We start from the raw sequence: 21,322 nt of genomic DNA on the forward strand, positions 1-21,322 counted from the left end.
TCATCCGGCCGGATATTAAACATATTGGAGACCTCCCTTTAGCACTAAAGGCAGCCCATATCATTAGCGATCCATCACCATGGTTTGGCTTGTAGCAAGTTGCCCGTGGATGACGCGGGTCTCTCCAATATTTATGATGGACATCTGAACCGTGTAAACTCATTTTTTTTTCATCACTAAAAATGAAATTTTCTAATTCGGGGTCCCAGAACTTTTGTTTTTCAAAAATGACATGCGCGCATCATTATGACGTTTAGTTTAGAGGAGTTTGCCCACTTTCTTTTGATATGTCAGGTTAAAATTTTCGTTCAAAATTTGGCTCACACGTTGCCTGGGGATTGTTAACCCGAGTTCTGCCTTGATTTTGTTGCAGCTCATTAGGTCTTCAGTTGCAAACTGCCCCAAGTGCCGTTTTGTCAATTCTATTATGGTTGATACTGGGCCAAGTCGACGATTTATGCGGTAACCGTCTGGATCTATGAACATTTTTGAAATAGTATTTTGATGTCGATACATTAGCGAAGCTATTCGACCAGTTTTTATGCCGGCTAATTTCATTCTCTTGATCCTTCCCTGTTCTTCCTCAGAAAATGATTTACCATGTGGCATTTTTAACTAAAATGGAATTTTTTTTTTTAAATTTGTATTGCTTTGAAGCAATAATGAGTGCTTACGTACAGAATCAATCAGCTTGTCACTTTTACTGAAAAGATGCTAACACTGCGACTCTCAAAACATGAATAGACATGATTGCACATATATCTATTTTCTACGTAGAGCGCGAGCTTGATCTCTTATCTAAGCTAATGGAACCACAAATGGAGTTCAAAGAAGACGAAAATTTGTCATAACTGAGCACAACAATAAGAGATAAGAACTGCATAGTCAAACCCAACAAGCATCTATTACTTTTTAAGAAAAATTGAAAATAAGTTTTGCACATATAGCCATTTTACTAAGGTATGAGCCGGACTGCAGCAAGTACATTCAGTGTGTCTACAATATCGGAATTAGGCAGAACTGTCCGAGTGGGCTTTTCTGGAGCCAGCCACTCCAGAGCTGTGACTACACATGCGACTCCCGCTTTGCGTACCCTGAAGACAATCAGGAGCAATGAACGTTTATGTCGTAACAAACGAAAATGCGTTCCCAATAAATGCAATAATACAAAACAATTATATTTTTGTAGCCGACAACTCAAGAGGTTTCCCCTTATAGATAACGGGTTTCACACAAAAAGATCTGATAAGAAGTGCAATGAGCTACCTATAGCGTTACTTATAAATATCAATGCACAACGCCCGAGTATCACTTCTCTAAATGTTTGTCTTTAACTCATACGCGAATTCGTTACGCTCCCCAACTGTTAAAAGACCAACGATGTCTTTGAAGGCTTCTTCACGAGATTTATTCAGCTTTACAATATTACTAGTAGTGCTCAGCCAAATCATACTCAAAAAAGCAGAGAGTGCCTCGGTTGAAAAAGTGCATTTAAAAAGTGCGCAAGTGAAAAACAATCTAATTGAATATGACTCACAGTTTGGCCGAGATACAAAATTTAATCATAAAAAAACAACTATAGCAAACGATATTACATCTGCACATGAAGAGAGAACATCAGCCGCACATTCGACTTTTGCACCTGCGGAGAGCACCACAGCTGGGGACAATACGACTTCTGCTCCGGAAGAAAAAAACACATCTGAGGACGATACTACTCGTTCTACTTCTGAAGAAAGCACAAAAGCTAATGATTCGACATCTGCAGCCCCTGATATAAGCACCACAGTTCAAGATTCGACATCTGAACCTGAAGAAAGCACCACAGCTAAGGACGACTCTACTTCTGCTCCTGAAAAAAGCACCACAGCTGAAGGGGATTCTACTGCTGCTCCTGAAGAAAGCACCACAGCTGATAATTCGACATCCAAACCTGTAGAAAGCACTACAGCTGAGGAGGATACTACTTCTTCTTCTGAAAAAAGCACAACAGCTGAAGGGGATTCTACTGTTGCTCCTGAAGAAAGCACCACAGCTGAAAATTCGACATCCAAACCTGTAGAAAGCACTACAGCTGAAGGAGATTCTACCTCTGCACCTGATGAAAGCACCACAGCTGAAGATTCGACGTCTGAACCTAATGAAAGTACCACAACTGAGGTCGAAACTACTTCTTCTCCTGAAGAAAGCACCACAGCTGAAGATTCGACATCAGAGCCTGACGAAAGCACCACAGCTGAAGAGGATTCGACGTCTGAACCTGAAGAAAGCACTTCAGCTGAAAGCGATTCTACTTCTGCTCCTGAAGAAAGCACCACAGCTGAAGATTCGGCATCTGAGCCTGAAGAAAGCACCACAGCTGAAGGCGATTCTACTTCTGCTCCTGAAGAAAGAACCACATCTGAAGATTCGAGTTCTACTGCACCGGAGATAAGTACCACAGGTGAAGATTTGACATCTGAACCTGAAGAAAGCCCCACAGCTGAGGACGATTCTACTTCTGCTCCAGAAAAAAGCACCACAGTTGAAAATTCGACATCCGAGCCTGAAGAAAGCACTACAGCTGAAGGCGATTCTACTTCTGCTCCTGAAGAAAGCACCACAGCTGAAGATTCGGCATCTGAGCCTGAAGAAAGCACCACAGCTGAAGGCGATTCTACTTCTGGTCCTGAAGAAAGCACCACAGCTGAAGATTCAACTTCCGCGGCAACTGAGATAAGCACCACAGCTGAAGATTCGACATCTGAACCTGAAGAAAGCACCACAGCTGAGGACGATTCTACTTCTGCTCCAGAAAAAAGCACCACAGTTGAAAATTCGACATCCGAGCCTGAAGAAAGCACTACAGCTGAAGGCGATTCTACTTCTGCTCCTGAAGAAAGCACCACAGCTGAAGATTCGGCATCTGAGCCTGAAGAAAGCACCACAGCTGAAGGCGATTCTACTTCTGGTCCTGAAGAAAGCACCACAGCTGAAGATTCAACTTCCGCGGCAACTGAGATAAGCACCACAGCTGAAGATTCGACATCTGAACCTGAAGAAAGCCCCACAGCTGAGGACGATTCTACTTCTGCTCCAGAAAAAAGCACCACAGTTGAAAATTCGACATCCGAGCCTGAAGAAAGCACTACAGCTGAAGGCGATTCTACTTCTGCTCCTGAAGAAAGCACCACAGCTGAAGATTCGGCATCTGAGCCTGAAGAAAGCACCACAGCTGAAGGCGATTCTACTTCTGCTCCTGAAGAAAGAACCACATCTGAAGATTCGAGTTCTACTGCACCGGAGATAAGTACCACAGGTGAAGATTTGACATCTGAACCTGAAGAAAGCCCCACAGCTGAGGACGATTCTACTTCTGCTCCAGAAAAAAGCACCACAGTTGAAAATTCGACATCCGAGCCTGAAGAAAGCACTACAGCTGAAGGCGATTCTACTTCTGCTCCTGAAGAAAGCACCACAGCTGAAGATTCGGCATCTGAGCCTGAAGAAAGCACCACAGCTGAAGGCGATTCTACTTCTGCTCCTGAAGAAAGAACCACATCTGAAGATTCGAGTTCTACTGCACCGGAGATAAGTACCACAGGTGAAGATTTGACATCTGAACCTGAAGAAAGCCCCACAGCTGAGGACGATTCTACTTCTGCTCCAGAAAAAAGCACCACAGTTGAAAATTCGACATCCGAGCCTGAAGAAAGCACTACAGCTGAAGGCGATTCTACTTCTGCTCCTGAAGAAAGCACAACAGTTGAAGATTCGACCTCCGAACCTGAAGAAAGCTCGACAACTGAAGGCGATTCTACTTCTGCTCCTGAAGAAAGCACCACAACTGAAGATTCGACGTCTGACCCTAATGAAAGTACCACAACTGAAGTCGATACTACTTCTGCTCCTGGAGAAATCACCACAGCTGAAGATTCGACATCAGATCCTGAAGAAAGCACCACAGCTGAAGATGATTCTACTTCTGCTCCTGAAGTCACCACTACAGCTGATGACGATACTACTTCTGCTCCTGAAGAAAGCACCACGGATGAAGTTTCGACATCTGAACCTGAAGAAAATCCCACGGCAGAGGACGATTTTACTTCTACTCCTGAAGAAAGCACCACAGCTAAGGACGATTCTTCTTCTGCTCCTGAAGAAAGCACCACAGCTGAAGATTCAACTTCCGCGGCACCTGAGCTAAGCACCACAGCTGAAGATTCGACGTCTGAGCCTAAAGAAAGCACTACAGCTGAAGGAGATTCTACTTCTGCTCCTGAAGAAAGCACCGCAGTTGAAGATTCGACATCCGAGCCTGAAGAACGCACCACAGCTGAAGAGGATTCTACTTCTGCTCCTGAAGTCACCACTACAACTGATGACGATACTACTTCTGCTCCTGAAGAAAGCACCACAGCTGAAGTTTCGACATCTGAACCTGAAGAAAACTCCACGGCAGAGGACGATTCTACTTCTACTCCTGAAGAAAGCACCACAGCTGCGGACGATTCATCTTCTTCTCCTGAAGAAAGCACCACAGCTGAAGATTCGACTTCCGCGGCACCTGAGATAAGCACCACAGCTGAAGATTCGACGTCTGAACCTGAAGAAAGCACTACAGCTGAAGGAGATTCTACTTCTGCTCCTGAAGAAAGCACCACAGCTGAAGATTCGACTTCCGCGGCAACTGAGAATATCACCACAGCTGAAGATTCGACGTCTGAATCTGAAGAAAGCACTTCAGCTGAAGGCGATTCTACTTCTGCTCCTGAAGAAAGCACCAAAGCTGAAGATTCGACATCTGAACCTGAAGTCACCACTACAGCTGAAGATTCGACATCAGAGCCTGAAGAAAGCACCACAGCTGAAGAGGATTCTACTTCTGCTCCTGAAGTCACCACTACAGCTGATGACGATACGACTTCTGCTCCTGAAGAAAGCACCACAGCTGAAGTTTCGACATCTGAACCTGAAGAAAACTCCACGGCAGATGACGAATCTACTTCTACTCCTGAAGAAAGCACCACAGCTGCGGACGATTCATCTTCTTCTCCTGAAGAAAGCACCACAGCTGAAGATTTGACTTCCGCGGCACCTGAGATAAGCACCACAGCTGAAGAATCGACGTCTGAACCTGAAGAGAGCACTACAGCTGAAGGCGATTCTACGTCTGCTCCTGAAGAAAGCACCACAGCTAAAGATTCGACTTCCGCGGCAACTGAGATAAGCACCACAGCTGAAGATTCGACATCTGAACCTGAAGAAAGCACCACAGCTGAGGACGATTCTACTTTTGCTCCAGAAAAAAGCACCACAGTTGAAAATTCGACATCCGAGCCTGAAGAAAGCACCACAGCTGAAGAGGATTCTACTTCTGCTCCTGAAGTCACCACTACAGCTGATGACGATACTACTTCTGCTCCTGAAGAAAGCACCACAGCTGAAGTTTCGACATCTGAACCTGAAGAAAACTCCACGGCAGAGGACGATTCTACTTCTACTCCTGAAGAAAGCACCACAGCTGAGGACGATTCATCTTCTTCTCCTGAAGAAAGCACCACAGCTGAAGATTCGACTTCCGCGGCACCTGAGATAAGCACCACAGCTGAATATTCGACGTCTGAACCTGAAGAAAGCACTACAGCTGAAGGAGATTCTACTTCTGCTCCTGAAGAAAGCACCACAGCTGAAGATTCGACTTCCGCGGCAACTGAGATAAGCACCACAGTTGAAGATTCGACATCCGAGCCTGAAGAAAGCACTACAGCTGAAGGCGATTCTACATCTGCACCAGATGAAAGCACCACAGCTGAAGAGGATTCTTCTTCTGCTCCTGAAGAAAGCACAACTGTTGAAGATTCAACCTCCGAACCTGAAGAAAGCACGACAACTGAAAGCGATTCTACTTCTCCTCCTGAAGAAAGCACCACAACTGAAGATTGGACATCTGAACCTGAAGAAAACTCCACGGCAGAGGACGATTCATCTTCTTCTCCTGAAGAAAGCACCACAGCTGAAGATTCTACTTCCGCGGCACTTGAGATAAGCACCACAGCTGAAGATTCGACGTCTGAACCTGAAGAAAGCACTACAGCTGAAGGAGATTCTACTTCTGCTCCTGAAGAAAGCACCACAGCTGAAGATTCGACTTCCGCGGCAACTGAGATAAGCACCACAGCTGAAGATTTGACATCTGAACCTGAAGAAAGCACCACAGCTGAGGACGATTCTACTTCTGCTCCAGAAAAAAGCACCACAGTTGAAAATTCGACATCCGAGCCTGAAGAAAGCACCACAGCTGAAGAGGATTCTACTTCTGCTCCTGAAGTCACCACTACAGCTGATGACGATACTACTTCTGCTCCTGAAGAAAGCACCACAGCTGAAATTTCGACATCTGAACCTGAAGAAAACTCCACGGCAGAGGACGATTCTACTTCTACTCCTGAAGAAAGCACCACAGCTGAGGACGATTCATCTTCTTCTCCTGAAGAAAGCACCACAGCTGAAGATTCGACTTCCGCGGCACCTGAGATAAGCACCACAGCTGAAGATTCGACGTCTGAACCAGAAGAAAGCACTACAGCTGAAGGCGATTCTACTTCTGCTCCTGAAGAAAGCACCACAGCTGAAGATTCGACTTCCGCGGCAACTGAGATAAGCACCACAGTTGAAGATTCGACATCCGAGCCTGAAGAAAGCACTACAGCTGAAGGCGATACTACCTCTGCACCAGATGAAAGCACCACAGCTGAAGAGGATTCTTCTTCTGCTCCTGAAGAAAGCACAACTGTTGAAGATTCAACCTCCGAACCTGAAGAAAGCACGACAACTGAAAGCGATTCATCTTCTTCTCCTGAAGAAAGCACCACAGCTGAAGATTCGACTTCCGCGGCACCTGAGATAAGCACCACAGCTGAATATTCGACGTCTGAACCTGAAGAAAGCACTACAGCTGAAGGAGATTCTACTTCTACTCCTGAAGAAAGCACCACAGCTGAGGACGATTCTACTTCTACTCCTGAAGAAATCACCACAGCTGAAGATTCGACATCAGATCCTGAAGAAAGCACCACAGCTGAAGAGGATTCTACTTCTGCTCCTGAAGTCACCACTACAGCTGATGACGATACTACTTCTGCTCCTGAAGAAAGCACCACAGCTGAAATTTCGACATCTGAACCTGAAGAAAACTCCACGGCAGAGGACGATTCTACTTCTACTCCTGAAGAAAGCACCACAGCTGAAGATTCGACTTCCGCGGCACCTGAGATAAGCACCACAGCTGAAGATTCGACGTCTGAACCTGAAGAAAGCACTACAGCTGAAGGCGATTCTACTTCTGCTCCTGAAGAAAGCACCACAGCTGAAGATTCGACTTCCGCGGCAACTGAGATAAGCACCACAGTTGAAGATTCGACATCCGAGCCTGAAGAAAGCACTACAGCTGAAGGCGATTCTACCTCTGCACCAGATGAAAGCACCACAGCTGAAGAGGATTCTTCTTCTGCTCCTGAAGAAAGCACAACTGTTGAAGATTCAACCTCCGAACCTGAAGAAAGCACGACAAGTGAAAGCGATTCATCTTCTTCTCCTGAAGAAAGCACCACAGCTGAAGATTCGACTTCCGCGGCACCTGAGATAAGCACCACAGCTGAAGATTCGTCGTCTGAACCTGAAGAAAGCACTACAGCTGAAGGCGATTCTACTTCTGCTCCTGAAGAAAGCACCACAGCTGAAGATTCGACTTCCGCGGCAACTGAGATAAGCACCACAGTTGAAGATTCGACATCCGAGCCTGAAGAAAGCACTACAGCTGAAGGCGATTCTACCTCTGCACCAGATGAAAGCACCACAGCTGAAGAGGATTCTTCTTCTGCTCCTGAAGAAAGCACAACTGTTGAAGATTCAACCTCCGAACCTGAAGAAAGCACGACAACTGAAAGCGATTCTACTTCTCCTCCTGAAGAAAGCACCACAACTGAAGATTGGACATCTGAACCTGAAGAAAACTCCACGGCAGAGGACGATTCATCTTCTTCTCCTGAAGAAAGCACCACAGCTGAAGATTCTACTTCCGCGGCACCTGAGATAAGCACCACAGCTGAAGATTCGACGTCTGAACCTGAAGAAAGCACTACAGCTGAAGGAGATTCTACTTCTGCTCCTGAAGAAAGCACCACAGCTGAAGATTCGACTTCCGCGGCAACTGAGATAAGCACCACAGCTGAAGATTCGACATCTGAACCTGAAGAAAGCACCACAGCTGAGGACGATTCTACTTCTGCTCCAGAAAAAAGCACCACAGTTGAAAATTCGACATCCGAGCCTGAAGAAAGCACCACAGCTGAAGAGGATTCTACTTCTGCTCCTGAAGTCACCACTACAGCTGATGACGATACTACTTCTGCTCCTGAAGAAAGCACCACAGCTGAAATTTCGACATCTGAACCTGAAGAAAACTCCACGGCAGAGGACGATTCTACTTCTACTCCTGAAGAAAGCACCACAGCTGAGGACGATTCATCTTCTTCTCCTGAAGAAAGCACCACAGCTGAAGATTCGACTTCCGCGGCACCTGAGATAAGCACCACAGCTGAAGATTCGACGTCAAAACCTGAAGAAAGCAGTACAGCTGAAGTTTCGACATCTGACCCTAATGAAAGTACCACAACTGAGGTCGAAACTACTTCTGCTCCTGAAGAAATCACCACAGCTGAAGATTCGACATCAGATCCTGAAGAAAGCACCACAGCTGAAGAGGATTCGACGTCTGAACCTGAAGAAAGCACCACAGCTGCGGACGATTCATCTTCTTCTCCTGAAGAAAGCACCACAGCTGAAGATTCGACTTCCGCGGCACCTGAGATAAGCACCACAGCTGAAGATTCGACGTCTGAACCTGAAGAAAGCACTACAGCTGAAGGCGATTCTACTTCTGCTCCTGAAGAAAGCACCACAACTGAAGATTCGACGTCTGACCCTAATGAAAGTACCACAACTGAGGTCGAAACTACTTCTGCTCCTGGAGAAATCACCACAGCTGAAGATTCGACATCAGATCCTGAAGAAAGCACCACAGCTGAAGAGGATTCTACTTCTGCTCCTGAAGTCACCACTACAGCTGATGACGATACTACTTCTGCTCCTGAAGAAAGCACCACAGCTGAAGATTCGACTTCCGCTGCACCTGAGATAAGCACTACGGTTAAGAATTCGACATCCGAACCTGACGAAAGCACTACATCTGAGGACGATTCTACATCTGCTCCTAAAGAAAGCACCACAGCTGAAGCCGATACAACGTCTGATCCTGAAGACAGCACAGTTCAGGACGATACTACTTCTGCTTCTGAAGAAAGCACCACAGGTAATTAGGATATTACTTCTGCTCCTGATAAGAGCCCCAGAGCTGATCATTTGACTTCTTCCTTGTAGAAATCACCACAGCTGAGGATGGTGCTACTTCTGCTCCTATAGAGAGCACCACTGCTAAAGTAGATTCTACCACTGGATCGACGTCTAGCCCGGCGACATCACCTTCTCCTATACCGCCTATGTCATGTGCAAGTGGCGCTCCATACTTACCGCATCCATCGGATTGCCATAAATTTATTCAGTGCAGCAACGGACATGAGTACATCATGCATTGTTCAGATGATCTCTTCTGGAACTATCAGATTTTCTACTGTGGGTATGATGACAGCGGATGCTATAATAAAGTGGATCCCGAGGAAACCGTTTGCAAGCACGGCATGGATTTTCTACCAGACTCAACTGATTGTACGAAATATATCCAGTGCAGTAATGGTCAACCAATCGTGCAGAAGTGTCCTGAGCCTTTGTATTGGAACCAAAACCTTAAAATATGTGATTGGTTCAGTAGCTCCTGCAAAACTCTACAAAAGAATGAAATAATATCTTGTAAAATGGGTATGAGTTTCGACGTTCTTCCAACTGACTGTTCGAAATATATTAAGTGTTTTGGTGAGCGCGGTGTAATAATGAGCTGTAATTCTGGACTTTTCTGGAACCCTTTGCAGGAAGTATGCGAAAAATCCCAGCGGTTCTGCAAATAATATGTAAGCTTAAACAGTTACTCGCATTCACTCTTGGTAGATTTTGTTGTTAAATGAATTGAAGAATATTACAGAAAATATATAAAGGCAGTACCCATTCTTTAATCTACTGATTTTGTTGGAGGTGGTGTAAACATGGTTGTATTTTTTCTGAATGAAAAAAAAAGGTACTTCAACTTGTGAAAAAATATTTGTATATTTTTTTGATTTCCTATGCGCAATGATGGTCCGCTGAATTTGCGGATAATATCCTTCGCCAATTTTTTGACTTTAAACTTAAAACTTACTTATACGAGTTGATGAAATGCGTTTGGTTAAGTTTGAAAATGTGATCAGTCAAATCGAAATATAAAGTGCCCCGGATCATCAAGAAAAACTAACGGTCTGCTTTTCTATCGTCTACAGAGTCTGAACGAGGAGATGCTCTCAATAGATCTCATTTTTGGTTGCATGCAAATTTAGTTCAATAGGCCTACGCAATTTGTTGGTGTGCTTTTTGTTTTGTGTTGATCTTATCAAACTGGGCTTCAATTAAAAATATTATTAGCCTTGAAAAATACCCCATACAGTGGTTGGGCCTTAAAAAATGAATATTTAATGCTTGAGCTCAATTCAAACACATGGCTTTTTAGAAGCTTTCAGCAGATAAGGGAAACTCGAGCTCAGGATTGATGCTATGGTGCTGGAGGGGCTTGATCTATAAATAGATATGACGATGGACTGTCTAACCAGAAAGCAAACCAAAATTTTTGATCCCAAAGGTTATCAAAACAAATTACTTCCGCCGCTTTATAAAACAGTTCCTTGTGAACTCGAAAAAGTAATTACTACGGACTCCACAACAGAGAGAGAGAGAGAGATACACGGAGCGTGAATGGCAAATGATCAGGGAAAGGGACACACTTGAAAATATATCCAAAAGATAGACAATTGGGTATCTTTATATGCTAATAAATGCCAGCACATTTCCTTAAAATGGGTCAAAAGTCTCCCCCATCCGTTGGCGAAGACGATGATGTTGTAATGCCCCTTCCAGAGATACACTCGATGGAGGGTGTCGCGGTCCCCCAGTCCCGTACTCAGCCAAGCCAAGTGATCGATTGACACGATCAAAGTGTTGATATGTAATGGAATAGACATAGACACTCCAATGAATGGCACTGGCGACGAGCTCAGAGCTCTAAGTGGCATGGCCTGTGTCTCTGTGTGGTTGTGGTTGTGTGGTGTGTGTTGTGGTGTGGTCTGGTGTGTCGTTATTATATGTATGCTATAGGGCAGATACTCGAACCAGACTTCTGTGATTGTGTGGGTCCTACATAAATATTCATGCTGCTGGCTAAATGCAAATGTATTGGAAATGACTCGCCTTCAATGAATTTGAGTTCTACTCAAGCTCTAGAGTTTTGATGCTCAGACAGCCCAACGTTATTCGCAATCCAGCAGTTGTCGCGTTCGGAAGCAGATCGGAACAATCCCCTGGAAACCTATTAGCATACAGGCAAAAACGTATGTGATATGGAAGAAACACAGTCGAATGAAGGACGAAAAAGTGAACCAAAAAAATATATTAAATCGCATTGAAGTCGGATAAAAGATTAAAAACAAATTGAGTCAAACACATGATCCATCGGCATATACATTTTTTTAAATTTTTTTTTCTTAGCAGAATATATTTACTTTTTTTTTTTTTTAATTTGTGCTGTGAAAATTAAAAAAATCTCTAAAAATGTTCACTTATTTTGCTGACATAACGAATCAAGAGATATCATTCTGGGTATTTCAGAGATATTAAGGACCTACTGGTTGCTAAAATGACTTGAACATTATTAAGATCAATCAACAAATTTCAATAAATGATCTTTCAGAAGAGATAGTGTACATAGATAGTGTTGTGTAGAATACATATAGAATTTGAGTTCTACTCATCCTCTAGAGCATAGATGCATCCCAGCGTTATTCGCAATCCAGCAGTTGTCCCGCTCGGAAGCAGGTCGGAACATTCCCCTGGAACCCTATTAGCAAAAAGGCGAAGAAGTATGTGATGTGAAAGACCCGGATTCCACTGAAGGACGAAAGAGTTAACCAAAAAATAAATTAAATCACATAGTTGGTTTAAGGATTAGAGCCAAATTAAGTCGGAAAAATCGTCGTATAAACTTTTCCTGACATCATCTGTTTCTTAATAGAATAAATGTTAACAGTAATATCAAACTAAAGGATCGCTTAGTGGTGTGAACTATTAAAAAATCTTCACGAGTTCTGGATCTTCCAGACCATGACTTAAAAATTCTTGAGATGGTTGCTATCTTTATCGTAAAATTGCTCAAAACCATCATTGTCAGATAAATATAATTCCAATCTTATACGTCTTCTGTACTAGTACACGCTTTTTCATCAAAATGAGATTCAAATTTATTAGCTTGTGCGATTACATCATGCCTAAAACGGAAATTGAGCCCAAGATCAATTGTTTTTTTTTGTATAATACTTTTTTGGCATCAAATAGAATCGTGTGTCCCCATTCGGAAGAGAAGAGATAACCCCTCAGATGGGAGGGAATATAAACTAATATTAACGAGCATGTGTGTTGTCCAATCAAATGTGTTGATAATACAATTAAATTTCATCTTACAGTTTGCTGGTTGTGTTGAGTCGACGTCGACACGCTTCAATTGGATTCGGAATTAGATTTATTGAAATGCTGCCCTTTCGCTGGGGCCTGCTACTAGGCATTGTGGTGCTCATAGCGTGCGCCAATGGAGCAGCTATCGTAAGTGTCAAAATTGTTAATGAAACCCAAGAGCTGGTGCTCGTAGCTGTGTGTTTGGCTGTGTGGAACTACTTGTGGTTCAATGTAAATGAACTCGTCCCAATAGTGTGCGATAACACCCAATTTGACCAAGGTCAGTTCCAGACACAGAATCGAATTAGGCACGGACCCAGTACTCGCTTAAATGGCTCGTGATAAAGCTGACATTAGCATTGACCTTAACTTTGTTCAACACTTGCAGGATCAATCGTCGCAGAACGAAGATGAACTCTCTGGTCTGTCTGATTTGGAGCGATCAAAGAGAAGCGGAAGAGGCTAGTAAGTAGGATAAAAATTGATCAGACTTATATAATCAAAATGAATCATTAAAACCTATTAGTGCAAGAGGACAGACGCAGTCGCAGTACTTGAACTTTGGCAAGCCCGAAGAGGATGGCAAGGCCGAGGCAGAGGCTAACGAAAGCGGCTCACGCTCGACAGTTTGTAAGTGATACTGGCAGAGTCCGTATAGCTTGAACGGGTGTAATGAATGTCTGATAATTCTTTAGCTGGCAGCCACGGAATGGGGCAGGCCCAGAGTCAGTTCTCCTCGGGAGATTGCAGCGGCTGTTCCGGCTATCAAACTGGAAGCTCACTCGATGGCAGTGGAGGTCTTATAGGAAGACCCGATGCTATTATTAGTCTACCAAGTGCAGGTTAGTTAATCCGTGACATATATTTTCTTTGGTGGTATCTGAAGGAATTACTTATTTAGATGCTGTTAGCGGCTTTGGTGGACAGCCTGGATTTCGGAGTCAGCCCGGTTCCGGAAGTCCAGTTGGTGGGCAGCCTGGTATTGGAGGATTTCCAGGAGTCACTGGGGGACAAGCTGGACAGCCAGGACTTGGAGCTGGTCACCAAGGACTTGATGGAAAACATCCTGGCGGGGGAGAAATAATTAGTGGGCCAGGAATCGACGGACGACAAACGGGTGCTGCTGGACAGCCCGGGTACGTAACTCAGCCTGGAGCTGAGGATCAGTCTGGAGGTCAAACCATATACGGAACACAACCAGGAGTTGGTGAACAGACAGGTATCGGCAGCGGACAGCCCGGATTTGGGGCTCAACCTGTAGTTGGAGGTCAACCCGGATACGGAACACAAGCAGGAGTTGTTGGACAGCCAGGTATCGGTAGCGGACAGCCCGGATTTGGGGCTCAACCTGTAGTCGGAGGTCAGCCCGGATATGGAACACAACCAGGAGTTGGTGGACAGACAGGTATCGGTGGCGGACAGCCCGGATATGGAGGTCAATCTGGGGTTGGAGGTCAACCTGGATACGGAACACAACCAGGAGTTGGTGGACAGACAGGTATCGGTGGCGGACAGCCCGGATATGGAGGTCAATCTGGGGTTGGAAGTCAACCTGGATACGGAACACAACCAGGAGTTGGTGGACAGACAGGTATCGGTGGCGGACAGCCCGGATATGGAGGTCAATCTGGAGTTGGAGGTCAACCTGGATATGGAACACAACCAGGAGTTGGTGGACAGACAGGTATCGGTGGCGGACAGCCCGGATATGGAGGTCAATCTGGGGTTGGAGGTCAACCCGGGTACGGAACACAATCAGGAGTTGGCGGACAGCCTGGATTTGGAGGTCAACCTGGAACTGGAGGTAAAACTGTATACGGAACACAACCAGGAGTTAGTGGACCGACAGGTATCGGTGGCGGACAGCCCGGATATGGAGGTCAATCTGGGGTTGTAGGTCAACCTGGATACGGAACACAACCGGGAGTTGGTGGACAGACAGGTATCGGTGGCGGACAGCCCGGATATGGAGGTCAACCCGGATACGGAACACAACCAGGAGTTGGTGGACAGACAGGTATCGGTGGCGGACAGCCCGGATATGGAGGTCAATCTGGGGTTGGAGGTCAACCCGGATACGGAACACAACCAGGAGTTGGCGGACAGCCTGGAACTGGAGGTAAATCTGGATACGGAACACAACCAGGAGTTAGTGGACCGACAGGTATCGGTGGCGGACAGCCCGGATATGGAGGTCAATCTGGGGTTGTCGGTCAACCTGGATACGGAACACAACCGAGAGTTGGTGGACAGACAGGTATCGGTGGCGGACAGCCCGGATATGGAGGTCAATCTGGGGTTGGAGGTCAACCTGGATTCGGAACACAACCAGGAGTTGGTGGACAGACAGGTATCGGTGGCGGACAGCCCGGATATGGGGGTCAATCTGGGGTTGGAGGTCAACCCGGATACGGAACACAACCAGGAGTTGGTGGACAGCCTGGATTTGGAGGTCAACCTGGAACTGGAGGTCAACCTGGATTCGGAACACAACCAGGAGTTAGTGGACCGACAGGTATCGGTGGCGGACAGCCCGGATATGGAAGTCAATCTGGGGTTGGAGGTCAACCCGGATACGGAACACAACCAGGAGTTCGTGGACAGACAGGTATCGGTGGCGGACAGCCCGGATATGGAGGTCAATCTGGGGTTGGAGGTGAACCCGGATACGGAACACAACCAGGAGTTGGCGAACAGCCTGGATTTGGAGGTCAATCTGGGGTTGGAGGTAAATCTGGATACGGAACACAACCAGGAGTTAGTGGACCGACAGGTATCGGTGGTGGACAGCTCGGTTTTGGAGGTCAACCTGGAGTTGGAAGTCAACCCGGATACGGAACCCAACCAGGAGCTAGTGGACAGACAGGTATCGGTGGCGGACAGCCGGGATATGGAGGTCAATATGGGGTTGGAGGTCAACCCGGATACGGAACACAACCAGGAGTTGGTGCACAGACAGGTATCGGTGGCGGACAGCCCGGATATGGAGGTCAATCTGGGGTTGTAGGTCAACCTGGATACGGAACACAACCGGGAGGTGGTGGACAGACAGGTATCGGTGGCGGACAGCCCGGATATGGAGGTCAGTCTGGGGTTGGAGGTCCACCTGGATACGAAACACAACCAGGAGTTGGTGGACAGATAGGCATCGGTGGAGGACAGCCCGGATATGGAGGTCAATCTGGGGTTGGAGGTCAACCCGGATACGGCATACAACCAGGATTTGGCGGACAGCCTGGATTTGGAGGTCAACCTGGAACTGGAGGTAAATCTGGATACGGAACGCAACCAGGAGTTAGTGGACCGACAGGTATCGGTGGTGGACAGCTCGGGCTTGGAGGTCAACCTGGAGTTGGAGCTCAACCCAGCTACGGAACCCAAGCAGGAGTTGGTGGACCGACGGGTATCGGTGGTGGACAACCCGGATATGGAGGTCAATCTGGGGCTGGAGGTCAACCCCGTTACGGAACCCAACCAGGATTTGGTGGACAGCCTGGACTTGGAGGTCAACGTGGAGCTGGAGGTCAACCCGGATATGGAACACAACAAGGAGTTGGTGTACAGACTGGTATCAGTGGTGGACAACCAGGATATGGAGTTCAATCTGGGGCCTTAGGTCAACCCGGATACGAAGCCCAACCAGGATTTGGTGGACAGCCTGGATTTGGAGGGCAACCTGGAGCTGGAGGTCAATCCGGATACGGAACACAACCAGGAGTTGGTGGACAGACTGGTATCGGTGGCGGACTGCCCGGATTCGGGGCTCAACCTGGAGTTGGAGGTCAACCCAGTTACGGAACCCAAGCAGGAGTCAGTGGACAGCCTGCTATCGGTGGGAGACAGCCAGGATACGGAGCACAACCCGTAGTTGGGGGGCAGACTGGTATCGATGGAGGACACCCCGGATTTAGAGGTCAACCCGGATACGGAACACAACCAGGAGTTAGTGGACAGACAGGTGTCGGTGGCGGACAGCCCGGATATGGAGGTCAATCTGGAGTTGGAGGCCAACCCGGATACGGAACACAACCAGGCGTTGGTGGACAGACAGGTGTCGGTGGCGGACAGCCCGGATATGGAGGTCAACCTGGAGTTGGAGGTCAACCCAGCTACGGAACCCAACCAGGAGCTAGTGGACAGACAGGTATCGGTGCCGGACAGCCCGGATATGGAGGTCAATCTGGAGTTGGAGGTCAACCCGGGTACGGAACACAACCAGGCGTTGGTGGACAGACAGGTGTCGGTGCCGGACAGCCCGGATATGGAGGTCAACCTGGAGTTGGAGGTCAACCCGGATACGGAACCCGACCAGGAGTTGGTGGACAGACAGGTATCGGTGGCGGACAGCCCGGATTTATAGGTCAACAGCCCGGAGCAGGAGGATCGCAGTTTGATGGAAGGCACCCGGGAACCGGTGTTACTTCAGATGGCCAAGTAGGTGCTCCGGGACGGTATACAGCTGGAGCTAGTGTCACTCCTGGAGCTGCTGGTGTTGGTAAGTGTTGAATCCTCTGTACACCGATAGAAAATGAATGACTTGAAAATTTTAGGCGCGCCAAGTACAGTTGCCGGCGGAGCTGATGACACATTTTCTCAAGCGGCGTCCACTATTGGGAACGGCCAGGCATCTGCCAGTGCCGAGGGCAAAAAGAATGGCGGAACAGCTAAGACCCAAGTATCCGGCACATACAGTACGGGCGGTTCTTTCAGCGCTAGTGCAATGACTTCCGACGCAGATCGGGCTGCCAGCGCCCAGGTTACTGGCAATGCTGATGGCGCTATGAGCCAGTCCCAAGGCTCTGGAGGACCGGCCCAGTCCCAGGCCCAAGTGCAGGTTAACTCGAAGGATGGAGGCACCAAGGCTTCATCACAGAGTGGGGGTCTGATTCACCAGAGCCAGAGTGAGGTGCAGGCCAACGATAAGGGCGGCTTGGCCGATGCCCAGTCCAGCGGACCGGGCCAAACCTCTTCCCAAGCTCAAATCGGCTTCCGTCCAGGTCAGGATACCAGTTCGGTAGTGGCACCAGGTGGCGGACAGGCTTCCGCACAATCGGGCAGCCATTCTGGCCAGAGCCAGTCTCAGATCCAAGGAACTTCCAGGTAATCACAGAGTGCGGCAGGACGGTATACCAGAACTCTAAGCGACTTCTATTTTCAGCTTTGGGGTATCATATCACGGCGCTGCACAGTCCGCATCAGGAACTAAGGAGCAGGTGGACACCTATCGGGAGCAAAATCGAGAGCTCTTCAATACAATCAGCCAGTTTGGCAACAGTGGAAATGCGTAGGTACTCCTAGAATGGAATTTTCGCCCCATTTAACAAATATGTATTTCCTTTTTAGTGTAACCGATCGGGCTGATGCCGTCTTTAGTGGCCCGGCACTCACGTCTGAATCTGATTCAATACCCGAGCTGCAGCTGAAGTCTACAAAGACAAGCAAGGAAGAGCCTGAGAAGGTCGATAAGAAGCCAGATCAATCGGAACCAGTTCAATACGACGACGAGGAAGAGGACGAGGGGGATGAATACGACGAGGATGAGTACTACAACGAGAAACCTGTCAAGCTAGAGGAGGGTCCAAAGCCACCGAACAAGATTAAGGATTCGGAGTCCACACCTCATCCACAGACCTATACCCAGTCGTCCCCCACGCAGAAGCAGCAGGCAGTAGTGGCCCCATTGCCAGCGGAAAAGTACCAGCTGGTGCAGAAACAGAACGGACTCATTAATAGCTACTCGGAGCGATCAACCACAGAGTCCGTGCCCAGTGGGTTCCGCGGCACGGTGAACGTTCAAAAGAAGTTTCACACAAAGTCGCTTGAGCTTCATAATACCGACAAGAAGGTCGAAATCAGTGCCGACACTGACTCCGATGCCCCGAGTACACCCACTCGCGGTAGCAAAGCGCCTCGCGCACCAGACAGCTATGTAACAGTCACCAAGTCGGTGACTGGAAGCATGGACAATAGCAAGAACCCACCGCAGGATAACAAGAACTTCCAGTCCACGTACTACACCAAGTCCTCGACCTGCGGATACTTCACCTTCTCCTGTAACATTGTCTACGGAGCGAATGGACGCAGCAAGATCTGTCGCCCAAAAGCCCCAGCCAATGGCAAGTGCTAAAGGGGATGCAAGCCCACGCCCACCCACCCCACATTATAGTAGATCAGTTCCCAAGGGGCTCAATTTTAGAACAGTCCATCTAACTGTCACCAAAAACACCCCCCCATATTTGTATTTTTATGCAGCAAGTTCTTAAGCATTTAAGTGTTTTTTTGCAAATAATTTTAGCATCTTACTGCCATTTCTTAAATATTTCATAGGCTTTGCAATTGTAATTAATATTTAATAAAAGTCATAAGAAAACAGAAAGTATCCCATTGTTTGAGAGCCGCGAACTTGTGGAAATATTCTTTACAAATTTACTTAAAAAACACAGTACTGGGCTTGAATTTGACTTTGGTTATTGAAGATCAATGTACTATTTCGACAAAAATTAAGCACAAATTTTGTCGCAGGTGAGAAGCTTTGAATTCCAGAACAGATATTGTGGGCAGATCTTCACAAAGGGGAGATAGTCACACTGTATGAAGCGTGTGCAGTCGCCGGGATATGGTATTAGTTGTCCAAGTTTCATTTCACATTCGACTGATAGATTGCCGGATGTGTTCTTAGAACAACCTGCGCGTGACTGTGTGTCACATCGCTGCAGCAGAGCGTTCCAGTGAAGGTTCGCAGGACAGCTTAAAACGCCCGTCTCGTAAAACTGACTGCAGTCGCTGGGATAGGGCTCTCTAACCGTATCCTGTGCTTGAAGCAACATAGAACTCAACAAGATCAGAGTTCCTACAAGCAAAAATTGTATAACCACTGACATGGTTTGTTAAAAGTGTAGAGAACTGGTTTTTAATTTCTGATGACTGAATGTACTTCGCAAAGAGATGTGGACAATACACTGCTTAACGTCTAAATGAACTGCTAATCAACTGCATTGGTATTTATATAGATTTACATGCGACAACAATCTATCATATATATTGACATATCACAGTGATAAATTCTCAGCATTGTATGTACAATAAATCTTATTATTAGCTTTAGCAAGAGGGAACATTTCCGACCTCATAAAGCTTTAAAGTAGGTACATATTCTGATGGGACTACTGGCTACGACTATATCAAGTATACATATATATTCTTGATCAGCTTAATATAAAACTCAGATCGAATCACTTTCACTTGCATGAGTTCATGGGCCTTGGAATGATAAAATTGTCCGGTTAAGTGGGCCTTGGAATGATAAAATTGTCCGGTTAAGTCGATTGTTGCGTACATATTAAACAATAAACAGATTACTTCTCTTGGTAAGAGAATACAAAAATGTCAAGAAATACTTTAAGATTAAAGTCCATCTTAAGGAAAGTCCCGTCTGAAATTGGTTGCATAGTGCTATCTGTTTGATTTTCAAGAGTGATTCTCTAGAAATTTTCCCATAATACAAACTCTCGTCAATAAAGAAGGCAATGCAATCAATACGATTGAAGTACTTGCCCTTGATGAGGTGACAGGAGTTTTGTATAAAAGACGGTACAAACCTAAAGGTGGTCATCATACCATTATTGAGCCATCTCTGGAGGAAATCAAAAGTAAGACTGTCTGTAAAATATTCACATTACAAATAATACACATCTTCCTTCCTGTCTTATAAAAGTGATGCGTCGTTCTGTCTGTGCTTGGGTGGTCTTGGCAGCATTGCTTGCCGCTGTTGGAGGTGAGGCATATAATGACGTGGTAAGTAGCCCCAATGAGCATCTCCATTCCATGTAAAATCTTTGTACTGCGCAGGCCATCAATGCTGACATGTCTATTGGGATGGGACAATGCCCACCCTACGATGATCCCGGCCGCGTTGTGTTACTGCCATTCCACAATGACTGCAGCAAGTACATTACCTGCCTCCAAGGCAATCCCTACGTACAGCAGTGTCCGGACAACTTATTCTGGAGCCAGCGAAACTACCGTTGCGTTAACCGAGAGTACTCCGAGTGCCGTAGCACAGACACAGAGGATTTTGTTGAATACAGCGCATATCCTGGGGACTGTAGTCGCTTCTACGAGAAACGGGCCCTTCGCTGTGCCAACAACTATCTATTCAACCCGCAAAATCAACGCTGCGAGCCTTATCAGTACGTCAGCTGCAAGTCTGTGCCACCATGGAACAGCGTGCCACCCACCGATCCCAACTATCCCATGATCCCATCTACAGTGCCTCCTGCTGCCACTCCTCCGTCAATGATCTGGCCTACACCAGCCCCGGATAACAATGCCCCGCTTGATGCTCAGTCGCTGTGCAAGAATAGCATCCCGAATTCATATATTCCGTTTCCCGGAGACTGTCACAAGTTTATCCACTGTGGCCCAACGGCCACTGTGTTGAATTGCCCTGCTGACTTGTTCTGGAACACTGGTGTGCTCTCTTGCACTGCCTCCAGCAGTGGATGCCAGCTACTCCACTAAAAGACGATGTTTACTTTGCGGTATTCTCCACTTAAACCCGATGTTAACCTCACGGGATAAGGAAAACCGTTTTATTTTGCACATTCAATTAATGCACATTTAATATTTCATCAATATA

The 21,322-nt window shown here is 46.7% G+C and overlaps 3 protein-coding genes across 8 annotated transcripts; all 3 read left to right on the forward strand.

Annotated features, from left to right (window-relative positions):
* Window positions 1–1,373: 1,373 nt before the first annotated feature.
* LOC113565976 (mucin-5AC) lies at window positions 1,374–10,166 on the forward strand. Of its 6 annotated transcripts, none has more exons than XM_026989487.1 (4): window positions 1,374–3,952; window positions 4,160–4,528; window positions 6,863–9,352; window positions 9,421–10,166. In XM_026989487.1, the coding sequence occupies exons 1-4, from the start codon at window positions 1,381–1,383 to the stop codon at window positions 10,059–10,061; spliced, it is 6,072 nt and encodes a 2,023-aa protein (XP_026845288.1). In that variant the 5' UTR covers window positions 1,374–1,380; the 3' UTR covers window positions 10,062–10,166. The 6 variants fall into 6 exon arrangements, with proteins under 6 accessions (XP_026845288.1, XP_026845286.1, XP_026845290.1 ...); XM_026989485.1 differs by lacking the exon at window positions 4,160–4,528 and adding an exon at window positions 5,183–6,254 and having other exon boundaries at window positions 1,374–3,466; window positions 6,666–9,352; XM_026989489.1 differs by having other exon boundaries at window positions 1,374–4,577; window positions 4,839–9,352.
* A 2,593-nt stretch (window positions 10,167–12,759) lies between these two features.
* On the forward strand, window positions 12,760–18,822 carry LOC6596014 (collagen alpha-2(IV) chain). The gene is made up of 12 exons (XM_026989497.1): window positions 12,760–12,835; window positions 13,095–13,149; window positions 13,211–13,314; window positions 13,380–13,520; window positions 13,781–14,281; window positions 14,324–14,539; window positions 14,582–14,707; window positions 14,750–15,649; window positions 15,692–17,183; window positions 17,245–17,784; window positions 17,843–17,968; window positions 18,028–18,822. Exons 1-12 carry the CDS (start codon window positions 12,760–12,762, stop codon window positions 18,809–18,811), a joined length of 5,061 nt encoding a protein of 1,686 aa, XP_026845298.1. The 3' UTR covers window positions 18,812–18,822.
* Window positions 18,823–20,328: 1,506 nt separating this feature from the next.
* Window positions 20,329–21,320, forward strand: LOC6596012. Its single transcript, XM_002020965.2, has 3 exons — window positions 20,329–20,333; window positions 20,399–20,478; window positions 20,533–21,320. Coding segments are annotated over exons 1-3 (753 nt in total). The 5' UTR covers window positions 20,329–20,332; the 3' UTR covers window positions 21,205–21,320.
* Window positions 21,321–21,322: the final 2 nt, after the last annotated feature.

Source organism: Drosophila persimilis, unplaced genomic scaffold (genome assembly GCF_003286085.1).
Source record: "Drosophila persimilis strain 14011-0111.01,24,50 unplaced genomic scaffold, DperRS2 tig00000431-arrow-pilon, whole genome shotgun sequence".
Lineage (NCBI taxonomy): Eukaryota > Metazoa > Arthropoda > Insecta > Diptera > Drosophilidae > Drosophila > Drosophila persimilis.

Coding starts and splice junctions, on each gene's coding strand:
- LOC113565976 (XM_026989489.1), top strand. CDS start 1,381: ATGTCTTTGAAGGCTTCTTCACGAGATTTATTCAGCTTTACAATATTA. Junction 4,578..4,838: donor ACCACAGCTGAAGATTCGAC/GTCTGAACCTGA, acceptor GCCTGAAGAAAG/CACCACAGCTGAAGAGGATT. Junction 9,353..9,420: donor TTCTGAAGAAAGCACCACAG/GTAATTAGGATA, acceptor TCTTCCTTGTAG/AAATCACCACAGCTGAGGAT.
- LOC6596014 (XM_026989497.1), top strand. CDS start 12,760: ATGCTGCCCTTTCGCTGGGGCCTGCTACTAGGCATTGTGGTGCTCATA. Junction 13,150..13,210: donor AAGAGAAGCGGAAGAGGCTA/GTAAGTAGGATA, acceptor AAAACCTATTAG/TGCAAGAGGACAGACGCAGT. Junction 17,785..17,842: donor CAGATCCAAGGAACTTCCAG/GTAATCACAGAG, acceptor TTCTATTTTCAG/CTTTGGGGTATCATATCACG.
- LOC6596012 (XM_002020965.2), top strand. Junction 20,479..20,532: donor GTGAGGCATATAATGACGTG/GTAAGTAGCCCC, acceptor TGTACTGCGCAG/GCCATCAATGCTGACATGTC.